The sequence below is a fragment of the Aquila chrysaetos genome, chromosome Z (assembly GCF_900496995.4).
Source record: "Aquila chrysaetos chrysaetos chromosome Z, bAquChr1.4, whole genome shotgun sequence".
Taxonomy (NCBI): Eukaryota; Metazoa; Chordata; class Aves; order Accipitriformes; family Accipitridae; genus Aquila; species Aquila chrysaetos.
Window position 1 is genome coordinate 42,978,889 of NC_044030.1, and position 12,593 is coordinate 42,991,481.

Consider the following 12,593-nt stretch of genomic DNA (forward strand, 5'->3'; position numbering starts at 1 on the left):
GAAGCTGGCTTTGCATTTGATTGACTGCTCAGCCCGAGGTGAGTTGCTTTATTTCTCTCAGTTAATTCCTAGATGGGGCCAGGACAGCCTCCCCTCTCTGCCTTTTCCAAGAGGCGTGGCAGAGGTGAGCTGGAGGCACTAGTGACTGCTCCATGCTTGCGGCAGGCGGTGCCCCATGCAGCTGGGACTCCCCTCAGCAAACAGGACATCACACAGCCTGCTGCAACCTCATCAGTTCTCCTGTTTCCCGTTGTACACTCAAAACGCTTAACGGAAAACCTTTGGCAATCACCTCACACGGAGCACAGGAGACAGAAAGTCAATTCCCAACAGACAGACTAAACCCAGCTACGAAGGCATTTGCTCCACACAGAGGAGTACGCGAGGCCGGGGTCCCCTGCCCTATGTCGCCTCCATCTTCTGTCTCCTCAGAGCCCGGCACTGCCCAGCTCTGGGCCCTGCTGAGCTGGGCCCACTTGCAAACCCGTGGCCCAGGCTTGGCCCCAGGGCAGTGCCCAATGCCTGGGGTTGCAGCTGCTCATGGCCCCCCCGGCTGCCCCACTCCTGGCTGAGGCGGTGAGACGGGCCTGGCTGCCAGGGCCTGCACGGGGACCCCCACGGGGAGCCCCTGGCCCTGAGCTGCCCCAACACTTGCAGGGAAGAACCTTGGAGCTCCCATTAACTTTACCCATAGCCAACAGACTGACAGACACACAGATGGTGCCAGTGCCCAGCCGGATCAAATCCTCTGCCGCTGCCTTTACACTTTACACTAGGCACATCTGCAAAATGATTAGCACGAGGCTGTGAAAAATGCATTTTAAAGGGAAGACTGCAGCAGGGGGGAGAAAAGGTGGGGGTGATGCTTTAAATCTCCCTTTCAACATAATCTAAGTTGTGGGTAAATAGGTTAGCACAGAGATAGAGCAGTCTGAAAAAAAGTCATGAAAACCACTCAGTCGCTGGAGGGAGCTCATCCCTGAGGTCCCACTGTCAGTCATCCAGGCAGTGGTTCTCCAGAGAAGTGTAGCTGTTCCTAGACTTTCCAGCCAGCCTCATTTATTCACCTCACTAACTAAGTGGACTTGTGAATTTGGAATAATTAAGGAAACACTCCGGACTACAAAGTGTTGCACAAAGCAAGCAGTGAGTCACTGAAACAAAGATCAAAGGCAGCAATTTCAAAAAGTAGAAAGAAAAGCCAGAAATAAAATGGAATATTGTTTTCATCAGAACTAGATCTTGCAGGCTGTGATCTGCCAGCGCAACTTGAAGTGCACGCCTCAGCAGAAACCTACCCAAGTCAATCGAAGCACAGCACTCGCATAAAGCCATACACATGCATCAGGACCTTGATAAACAGCTCAGCTTCAAAATCTTCATGTATACAACATATATAACACAACACAACTAAGAAATTGTGCAAACTATCGCCGCCTTACCACCCCCCAAAAGAAAAATAATTTGGAGAGAGAGGGAGAGGAAGCTATGCTTTAGTATTTCTAAGCACTTAAACCCAAATTGATGCTTCAAATGCGCATTTGCTAAAGTTTCAGGACATGGAATGGAATCAAAGCAATAACATTTAAATCAGCTTAAGGAAACTTGATTCATGGGTCATTTTGTCCAAATAAAAAGTACTCCAAACAGGATCCAGCTTCTGCTGGAAGCTAAAGGGTGTTTTGGTATGCGTTGGTTAGGATGTACTTTCATGCTCAGCAGAAGTATAGCAGAACTATTATGCAAAACTAGCCAGTTGCTTTTCATTCTGCAGCTTCTATTCTAGTACACACTGGCTTTCAATAGGTATAGCCTAAAATATTTTGCCTAACTAAAAAACTAATGTGAACACTGTGTCATCAAATCTTCTGGCACACACTCAGATATCACTGAGTTGATGTTCTGCTTATGCAAGAGACAATAAAGAAAGGTACAAATGAGAGGACAGAGCGAAATAAATTGCCTACAGGAAAACTTACTTGTGCCAACCTTATTTTTAAGTGGGATTTAGGGGTATGTTTTTGGAGGCAAAACAAGTATGGAAGCATCCCTGAAAAAATAAATTAAGTTATAAAAGGAGAAATCATGAACTCTCTTTCCTCCAAGAAATGCCTCCAAAAGGTTCACAAAACCTCATGCCTGTGAGCTACATTAGACAGCTGTCATCCTACAGGATCAACTGCAACCATTTGTAGCAGTGGATTTATGCTTCTCCTAATGTGAATCAAAAGCAGCAGTGTAAGTAGAACATCATATTACCCTCATTTATCTTAAATAATATAAGGCAGGAAAAGAGCCAACGATACAAAGTGCCTTTTAGAATTGTGTTATATAATATGTGCCATTTCAGTTTAACTGAGCCTGACATTCAATTTAACTGAGCCTGACATTCAATCTTTTAGTGGTTTGAGTTCCTTTATTTCTATCATTAAAAGAAAAGAAAAAGAAAATCAAATATATACCATAAACGTCTGGATCCACAATTGGGCCACTACCTGTGCATGGAGAAGAGAAAAAAAAAAAGAAAAAGCTTTGTAAATAGATTGCAAATGATGGAAGAATAAGAGTTTCCTTAGGATTTTTTTTTTTAAGAGCTTACATGTTATTTGCAATAGCAATGGTCAGTACCTACACAAATGCAAAGCAACATCAATATATTGCAGTACTTGTTTATCAGGTTACGTTTACAACCATTTTAGAGCTATTCCAAAGGTTAATATTTTGCTTCATGTGAACCAGGTAATACACAGGGCATTTGCTCTAGTAAAAGCAGGCATATTTACCAAATGGGCAAAATTCTGCTCTCTGCTGCTAATGTATATCTGGAATAAATGCAACAGTAACTATTCTTGTTGAAAAATCAATGGTAAAATTCTCCCTGGCCTGTGGAAGCTGACTTCAGTGAGCATTAACAATAACTGACTTTTACCTGGTGAAAAAATTTAGCTGTTAAATCACTGAGAGAGCAAATCGGTTTAGCTGTGAGCTGGCAAGTTAAAGGCTAGAGGTAGGAATGACCTAAGCAGCATCATTTCATTGTAAAAGGATGCTTTCAAAAAGCCACCTGCACAGCTGATACACAAACAGAACTCCTACCAAAAGAGTCAGATGTCTCAGAAGCCAGCTTTTACACAAGCAAAGTGGATACCTGTCTAGTATATACTTTTTCTAAATTTTACTAGTTCCAGTTTGCAGCTTTTTCCAATTACTGCACATATGTAAGGCTAAGCACACATGTGAGTATAACGCACAGAACGCCCACTGAAATTAGCGTATATCAGACTATTCACGCATTGAAAGATACTTGTGTTGTATTTCAACATAGCCATTCATTCTGGTCTATAATGTGTTTATGGCATAGCTTGTGTAGTAGGCTCCTAATAATCTCTTCCACATTTTTACTCTTTCTTTTTGTTGGTTTGGAAATAAAATTAATAGATAGTTAAAACCTCTAAAGATGACTCAAACTTCAAAAAGCATAGTTCCGTTTTATAGTACCATACAGTAATTCCATACCAGTGACATTACACTGACATAAAGCCACTGTAGAAGTATGACCAGAACACAGTTATTTCTGCTTTTTTCAACAGCATGAGAATCTGTGCTGAAAATACAAAATAAGAGTTGCAACCTATTTGCAAAATGGCAGCAGATAATTAGGTTCATTTTTAAATGCATTTGAAGATATTCTAGTACCCAGAGATATGGATTAAGAGACCCCATGAGAATGGTCATGTCAATCTGCAGAAACAAATAACAAGTGAAGAAAGCTTGTACTATCATTCCTCAAGCAACTTTTGACCAGGCGTTTTTGTCCATAAACCTTCATGGATTCAGTTTTTCCAGTATAAAACATCCATCTATTGAAAGACAGTATTTCTAATTTACCTTCTGCAACCTGAAGGGAAAAAAAAAAACAACAAAAAACTTCCTAGGCCTTTACTCCTGAGTTAAATTACAACATTTTTATTACTGTTTACTGGAAATGGGATAAAATAATCAGATTGGTTTAACCTGTAATTCCTGCTAGGGGCATATAAACCAGGAAGTCATCTATTCCATTCAAATACCTTTTATATAACTAAATACTTCACTTGAAATAAAGTTGAAAAAATCAAGAAGTTAGACCAACCCCAAATTTCTATGTAGTATTCCCTACCTAAAAACATATCTACTCAATCATCAAAATATCAGTTGAAAATACTTTAACATGAAAGTTTACCACAGTAATTTTGCATGTTTACATGCAATTATTTTTAATGCAAACACAGAATGGCATTGCTGTTTTGGTCCTTGTTAGAACAGGTTGTTGTGCAAATAAAATATTAAGAGACATATCCTATTCACTCATCTTTATGAACTGCCTCAACTACATTTGGTTTGCTTGCTTCTTTATAAAGAAAGATGACATTTTCAAAATAAAGCAGCAGCAAAAGAATCAACCCAAAAACATAATTCTGCAACACAGTCACATGTTATTATGCCAAACCAGCAGGATGCTACTTCTAAGGCATATCTAACATATTATTATACAATGACAAGATACTACATGACTTGAATTCCTTCAGCTGAACTTTAGAGTAGCAAGCTGATAGATGAATAAGCTTAATTAAAAATAGTTATTATTGGTAAAAATCTCTCCCACATTCATTAGCTGTTCTGAATCAACTATGAGAACAGCCTCCAGAATAAAACATGAACACTTCTTGCTTACTGTTTGCTGCAGTGTAGTTTCAAATAATCAAGTCATCCTCAGCAAGAACAGCTTCACATGAATCCAAGAACTTTAGCAGATTAAATCAAGTTAAAAATCTAGCTAATAGAGTATGAAATTTATTCTTCCAGGCCTTCATATTTAAAACAAAGTCTTAATTTACAACATTAACTGTGTTATCATTAACTCAATCCAAATCCCACTGTGGTACAAGCTTTCTTCTCCTTTATGCTTGCATCCTCCATCCCTTGAAAAATGTTCTGTAAGTAGCATGCTGGAAGCTGAGAGCATCTTTGCACTATTCATGTCTTTATCACATTTGATGCAACTTTGAAAGTGAAGTATTACACTGTTGATGACAGAACTTGCTTCAGACTTAGTTGTATTTAATTTAGATAGACATATGGATTATAGGTGAGGGGTTTTTTTAACTTGCTTTTGTTTTTATCTTCAGTGCATTTGCCTGTAAGTGATTTAATAACCAGAGAATCAGTTCAAAGCTCAGTCAGGATACCCCACCCCATGAAACATCAGGGCTAGTATTTAATTCAGTCATGAAGGCATGGAAATGAACATAATACCAGAACATGGGCCTTAATCTTTATGCTTCATTGTACGATATGTGGGCCAAAAGGACATACTACACAGTAACAACAGCACTGAAAAAGCCTTTCAAGGGTTTGAAAAAGCCTGACAGTGCTTTAAATAGTATTAGTTTAAAACAAAAATTGTAATACAATGCACAGACGATTCTAGTTTTTTAACATTCACTTTTATGCCAGCTTAAGTGGAGGAGACAACAATGTTATGACATTTTCTAAAGCTCAATGCCACGATTCTTATAGAAAAAAAAAAATATTGAGGAGGTTAAGCAGATAAGCAATTTCCCCTGTTGTTAATTTTTAAGACTTGTTTGGTGCCATCCACTATGCACTGATTTCTAATGCAGTTACATCCTGTCTGTATGTAGTCCAGTTTCCTCTATACTCTTTTTGTGAAGCTTAATCCACCACAGATCTTGGGAAATGCTTAAAGAACACAGCACACATTACCTTGGGAAACCTATATTCCTTATGAGTATGAAGTGGGTGGAATAAATAAATAAAGCTGTCTTTCTGATTTGGAGGATACCTACAGTTCTATTTACTGATTTAAAAGGCCACAACTGGGAAATTTTCAGTGGACAAGGGAGAAGCATAAAGGAAAAACAGAATAGTAAAAGGGATTTGGATCAAACACAAAAAATGATAAATCCACCTAAGTGTACTAGAGGAACTGTTATTCTGTTAAGAAAATGAAGCCAAATTCATAGTAAATAATCAGAGTGTAAGAGAACTTCAATTGTATACAGAATATCTATGAGGTAAACTGTTTTACTGAACTGTTATAATGTAGTATTAAAGATCATGAGGATGCCAGTAGCTGAAACCATGACCTGTTTCTGTAATGAGTCTATTTAAGGAAGGACTGTAGAGAAAAAAGAAGAGAGGAGCTACTAAGAACAGCAGGAGAAAATAGAGCCCAATTATATCAGCTCTTCACCTTCTCTTTCTGAGGGTGGGAAAGAAAAAGACTTGCCATCTCTCTCCCTGTAGCAGGCTGAGCTGATAGGAACAAATGTTAAATACAGACCATATTTTTACTGTCTGTAGCCTACAATGTAGGAGAGGGAATTTAAATATTCACTTTTTTTCTGCCAGATAACATTAGCACTGCACATTGCTGTTTGAAAAAAGAAGGCTACTTATATCCCATGGCTAAAAAGCTGGAGGTACACACATGGTCATATTTTCAGATATGACTGGGCAATTATTTGCACACCAACATGCCTTTATTTCCACTCCAGCTGTGCAAGGTCCACTCAGAGTTTCTTCCACATACAGCAATATGCTTATATGTATGCCTTCGTATTCTTACAGTCACTTCAAATATGGTTTTGAAGATGTGGGAAAAGATCAAACCACAATGTACATTAACTACTTACAGTAGTCCCTGCAGTTCAGTGAATTAGTCCACCTTGAGCCTGCTTGAGCATTTAGGAGGGCTGAGGCAGAGCCTTTAGAGCAACTGAAGATGCATATACTTAACAGCAACCATCTTGATCACGGATATTCCTAGGCATGCAGATGCCCAACCTCCACCGAAATGAATGGGAATTGGATATCTAAATGCCTGTGAGGACCTGAGACCTTGACCCTCCTGCCTCTAGGTTACTTGTTTTCTATCCAGCTCCCTCTAGTGTCCTACACAATATATTATCATCAACTCATTGGACTGCATTACTGATTTTGCATCAGTGCACTAGATGCTACATAGGCATGCCCCTTGACGTTGGATACACTGCCTAGTTGCATTCATATGCAGTGCAGAAAACTTACAGAGTGGCTGAATTGGTACTCAGTGCTTTCCAGGATCAGAACTGAGGCTAAAGAAAACACTTCAGAAACAGCAACCTTTAACTAGTCTTAGCTGACATGGTTACTCAAAAGGAAGGTTTACAGAGCACCAGCATGGCCTCCGTTGAAGAAGCAATAAACAAGAAGAAAATGCTCAAGAAAAAATTTATTGGTTTACAACTAATCTTGAAGACATTCATTCAGAGAGAAAAAAAAACATGCATATAAAAAGCTTCCTCCAAAATAGGTAAACTGGCCAGGAGCACTGTCTCCCCATGGTCTCATCAATTTGCAATTGCTAACATAAAAAAAAAATTATACTCACCATCTCCAGGCACTGACATGAAATGAGCATTAACCCGTTTTTCATCCTCTCCATACTCGTTCTTTGCTAGTAAGGTATAAGCACCATTGTTCAGATGGGTAGGGTTGTCCAGCTGAAGGCAGCCATGGTATTCACTTTGATTGATAACATGTATTTTAGTACAGATGTATTCAGACTCATTCAGTATAGCCCCTTCATAGAACCACTGCAATGTGGGCTTAGGGTTCCCTTTCACAGTGAATGGAATACACCAGTGGTGGTCCGGGGTTGGAGATTCAATAAATGTGATATTTGGTGCAACTATATTGGGAAAAAAAGAGTGAAGAACATCAGAATATTTTGAACATGTCTTTCTTACCTTCCCTCCCTCCCCCAAAGTTATCACGGAAGTATTTTTCATTCATCAGTACAAACGTATGTTATTAGTAAGAATGATACTTATTTGGAGGATACTCACACAGGAAGCCCACCTGCTCTGCCTTGGGTACTGTGCTCACAACTGAAATGAATCCATTCTTTAGAAAGAAACAAAACAAACTAGTTTCAGACAAAAACTGAATACCTGATAAATCACTTAAACCCTATAAGGTGTGGGAAGTTCAGTTACCACATCACTAAGAAGAGGAAGAGAGACATTTTAGCTTTACTGTGCTGAAAAAATGGCACAGAGGAGTGCTGAAGGAACAAAACAGTATTAAAAATATTTAAAAGTCAGCCAAAAGCAAGTAGTACTGGAAATATATTCAGCTAGGAATCCAAACTTTCATATTATTTTCTTCACATAATCAAAGCCAGAAGAGATGACTTAATTCCCTGGATTCTTCTGTCGAAGACAGAAAGACAGGGAAGGACCATTTTCTACTATACATTTTCTCATTCTTTGTTCAAACGTGTTAAATGCCTCGAGTTTACAGACTTGTTCTGTTTCCCTCAAGAGACTATTTCAACATCTTGCATGTTATTTTGCTGTTAGGAAATTTCCCTTGATATTCATTCTTAACTGCATCCAATTTCATCTAGTTATACTCCCTTTTATCACTCATAACAGTGCCAATCTCACAATCTCATTTACACTGTTCAAACATTTCTAGTTTATGTCCCTTTCCATAGCTATTACATATCTAATTTCCACCTAAAAACCTACATCTACAGTAATTTTTTCTAGTTTACTCTGTCATGAGCACATGCTGAAAAAAATTTTCCGTCTACAAAGTGTTCCATTCCCATCTTCAGTTAAACAGAGGGTTGCAACTTGTGAAAACATGCTGTCTAGTTCATATAAAATGAATTCAGACTGGAATCTCAGATCTAAGAAGCCAATGCTTCTATACTACATGTCCCTTCCCCCTTCCTTGGCCCTGACAAATAAATGTATTATTCAAAGCTATGACAAATAAATTTACATCTGGCAGTACTAACGTTGCAAGCGTGTTATTTTTTGAACAAAGCAGTTGTTGCTTTAGATAATAAGAACTTAAACATTTGTAGTCTCTTACAATTAATTCTATGAGCCTTTTGATGCATTCACACTTAATTCCTAAGACACTGTGTATGTACATGCACACCATTAACAAAACTTCCCACACTGACAGTGCCATTAAGTATTTTGGGTTTCAGACCTTTACTTACAGATCATTTTAACTGGAAGATAAAATATTTAGAAACACATTTTTTGTAGTATGCAGGGCTGAAAAAAACACAACTGCTGGTTGGGCTACTCCCAGGATTAACTGCAGTAGATAGTTCACATGCCTTAGGGATTTTGTTTCAACAACCTGCATGCCCAAAAAATATTTATACCCAAAACATTTGCTGCCAATGAAGTTTGGCCTTGGGAGCTGCATGGAGGCCTGCATACGTACAGAATACTGTGAGCTCGGCAGAGGCTTGGTCCTCTCCCACAATATTCTCTGCTACGCAAGAAATCCACAGTCCACTGTCCACAGATGAAATGTTCTTTATGGTTAGCGAGGCAGGATTCTTACTTGTGTCACTCTACAGGCGATCAGAAAAACATGCATGTGTCAACCACAGCATAAAGAACAAGGGAGAGCGAGGGAATCATTGGCCACAGCCAAATGGCATTTTTCATTTTCCCTTCTTTTAGCTGTACAGTCCACAATTAATCAAAGCATTACTTTGGTGTCTTATCCAAACTGATGCAAAACACCTACAGAACCAATTGTAATCATTGGTAGCGGTGGATTCAAAGCTCCAAAAGTCCTGCTACAAACACTGCACTCAACCATTTTTCTGTCCTGTCACCTTCAGTTTCTGCCTTTTTAAACAGTACACTTCTTAACCTCTACGTGAATGTTTTTTTCTCTGCCCATACCCTTGCTCATCACTCACTTCCACTTCATGATTGATTTCTATGGTCTATCTCTGCTCCGCTTGAACTTTGTTCTGTTCAGTCCTTTCCACTTCCTTTTATCTCTTTTGTTTACACTTACTCTTGACATCTCTTCTACTACTGCCTTCTGAGCTCTACTGCACCTTGACAACAACATGTCTTTTCCCTCCTCCTTAGCCAAATGTCTCTTAAAAGCTTCTTGCTATCATGGAACCTTCCACAAGAAATTACATGCCTTCTACTACCTAAGCTACTGCCCAAGTTCTGTTTAATTTGTTTAAGCATAGGCTAATTAAGGTAAGAGTTATGATTCTTAGAAATCTTGATTCTTATGATTCTTAGAAAGCTCAGTGCCCATTTACAGCCTTAAATGCCATACTGAATATACAGCTATCCAACACTCAATAAAGCAAATAGGGCTGAATTACAAAAAAAAAAAAAAAAAAAAAAATACCAGCTAGCAAAGCTAGTTGTTAAAGCTTCTGGTTTTCTTATATCAGGCCCTTCATATGATCTCCAAATAATTACTATTTCCATACTTGAATTTTTCATAAAATGCAAGATTATTTTATTAAAATAGGAAAGGAACCAAAACAAATTTAGAAAATAAACAAATAATTAGGACCATTTTTAAAAACTACTTTTGAGGCACTTTCCTCAGTGTACATATACACTTCAGTGCTGCACAGAATACAAACAACACACTGCACCTGTAAAACCACAGTGACTTCCAGTGGTAGACAATGGGGATATGTGGGAACGCCCCTGCATAGAGTCCTGTGCAACCAGAATTTTGAACCTCGAGATGACACCTTAACTCCACTTAAATTGCATGTCATTTTGATTTTAGTGTGTCACTAGGGAGGGTGAGCGGAAAAGCAAACACCCCATTACACATTTCTCTATGCACAACTCCCAGAGGTAAGCAGTGCTCAAAGCTGGACTGAAAGCAGAGGGGCTCAATCACAGGCTCAGGGCTGAAATCTAACACAAGAAAAATCTAACCAACATCAATCGGATTATACATCAGCTTAAAAACTGAGTGCATACAGTTAGCTTTGCAGGACTAGAGTTTAGTTTTAACTTTTCTTAACGTCTCTGTAAAACAGGAAAGAGAGAGAAAACAGGCAGAAGCAGCATAGGAGGTTAAGAAAAGGGAGGCAGAAACAAAGATATGGAAGTGAGAAAAAGGAAACCAAAACCAACACTCACAGAAAAGGGAAGGATGGCTGTGAATGGCAAATGAGCTTTAAAAGGCACTCATTCTTCTGCTACTGAAAAGACTACTGTGCTCCACAGCTAAGGTTGTAGCTAGCCTATAAGACGAGCCCCTCTGAAATCTCAAGATGAAGTTATGCCAGGACAAAATATTCCTGGAAAGCTTGAAGCAAACTGAACATGGCATTTGAAAAACAGGAAGGTTAAAAAATGAGGTGATCTTACTTTTTGAACAGTATCCCACATTTGTCTTGGCTCATGACTCAAAAAAAGAAAAAGAAAAAGAAGAAGAAAAAGGAAAAGAAAAAGAAAAAGAAAAAGAAAAAGAAAAAGAAAAAGAAAAAGAAAAAGAAAAAGAAAAAGAAAAAGAAAAAGAAAAAGAAAAAGCACAGCTTGGCATAGGTTCCCCAAACTGTTTTAATTTTTTGTTCTTGTTGATAACTGATGCATTTGGGTAGTTTTACACATTAGAGAAAAGTTTAAAAATAAAACTAGAGCTCTGCAAAGCTCTTCCTTATACGAGCTGAAAGACAGCCTAGTCAAATTCTGTACAGGCCCAATATAATGACCTCAAGGAAGAAAGTACAAAGACTATGAGACCCCAGAGGTCCTGTCTCTTCCATACTGCAGGAACAGTTTTGGAAGTACACATCCCATACTTTGTACAGATCAGGAAACTTTAAGCAGCCTGCAACATCATGAATGTAGGAAAGCCAAAGCCATAAAACTGTAAATAACAGAGGGTCTTGCACACTGTGTAAATAATGGCAATTTAGGAGGTCAACAGCTGTATATTGAAGACCTGCTTATCTGCCTCTCTGTATTGGCTTTGTGTGGCAAGGTTGTGGTAGCGGGGAGGGGGGGTGGGTTACAGGGGTGGCTTCTGTAAGAAGCTGCTGGAAGCTTCCCCTGTGTTCGAGAGAGAGCCAATACCAGCCGGCTCTAAGTTGGACCCGCCGCTGGCCAAGGCCGAGCCAATCAGCGATAGTGGTAACGTCTCCGTGATAACATTTTTAAGAAGGGAAAAAAAGTTGGGACAGAGAGAAAACAGCAACCGGAGAGAGGAGTGAGAACATGTAAGAGAAACAACCCTGCGGACACCAAGGTCAGTGAAGAAGGAGGGGGAGGAGGTGCTCCAGGCGCCAGAGCAGAGATTCCCCTGCAGCCTGTGGTGAAGACCATGGTGAGGCAGGCTGTCCCCCTGCAGCCCATGGAGGTCCATGGTGGAGCAGATATCCACCTGCAGCCTGTGGAGGACCCCATGCCGGAGCAGGTGCGTTCCCAAAGGAGGCTGTGACCCCGTGGGAACCCCGCGCTGGAGCAGGCTCCTGGCAGGACCTGCAGATCTGTGGAGAGAGGAGCCCACGGAGCAGGTTTTCTGGCAGGACTTGTGACCCCGTGGGGGACCCACGCTGGAGCAGTGTGCTCCTGAAGGACTGCACGCCGCAGAAAGGACCCATGCTGGAGCAGTTCGTGAAGAACTGCAGCCCGTGGGAAGGACCCACGTTGCAGAAGTTCGTGGAAGACTGTCTCCTGTGGGAGGGACCCCATGCTGGAGCAGGGGAAGAGTGTGAGGAGTCCTGCCCC

General features: G+C 39.9%; 1 protein-coding gene across 9 annotated transcripts in view; it reads right to left on the reverse strand.

Moving 5' to 3' along the window:
* NTRK2 (neurotrophic receptor tyrosine kinase 2) overlaps nt 1–12,593 on the reverse strand; it is a 208,383-nt gene that overhangs the window by 152,539 nt on the left and 43,251 nt on the right. For all 9 annotated transcript variants that reach the window (XR_003921867.1, XM_030004102.1, XM_030004101.1 and 6 more), the window contains exons 7-9: nt 9,298–9,430; nt 7,436–7,735; nt 2,463–2,495 (exon numbers count right to left, since the gene is read on the reverse strand). Coding sequence is in view for 8 of the 9 variants with exons in the window: in XM_030004102.1 (XP_029859962.1) it covers nt 2,463–2,495; nt 7,436–7,735; nt 9,298–9,430 (466 nt within the window). In the remaining variant the exon portion in view is untranslated. The remainder of the gene's footprint in view (nt 1–2,462; nt 2,496–7,435; nt 7,736–9,297; nt 9,431–12,593) is intronic.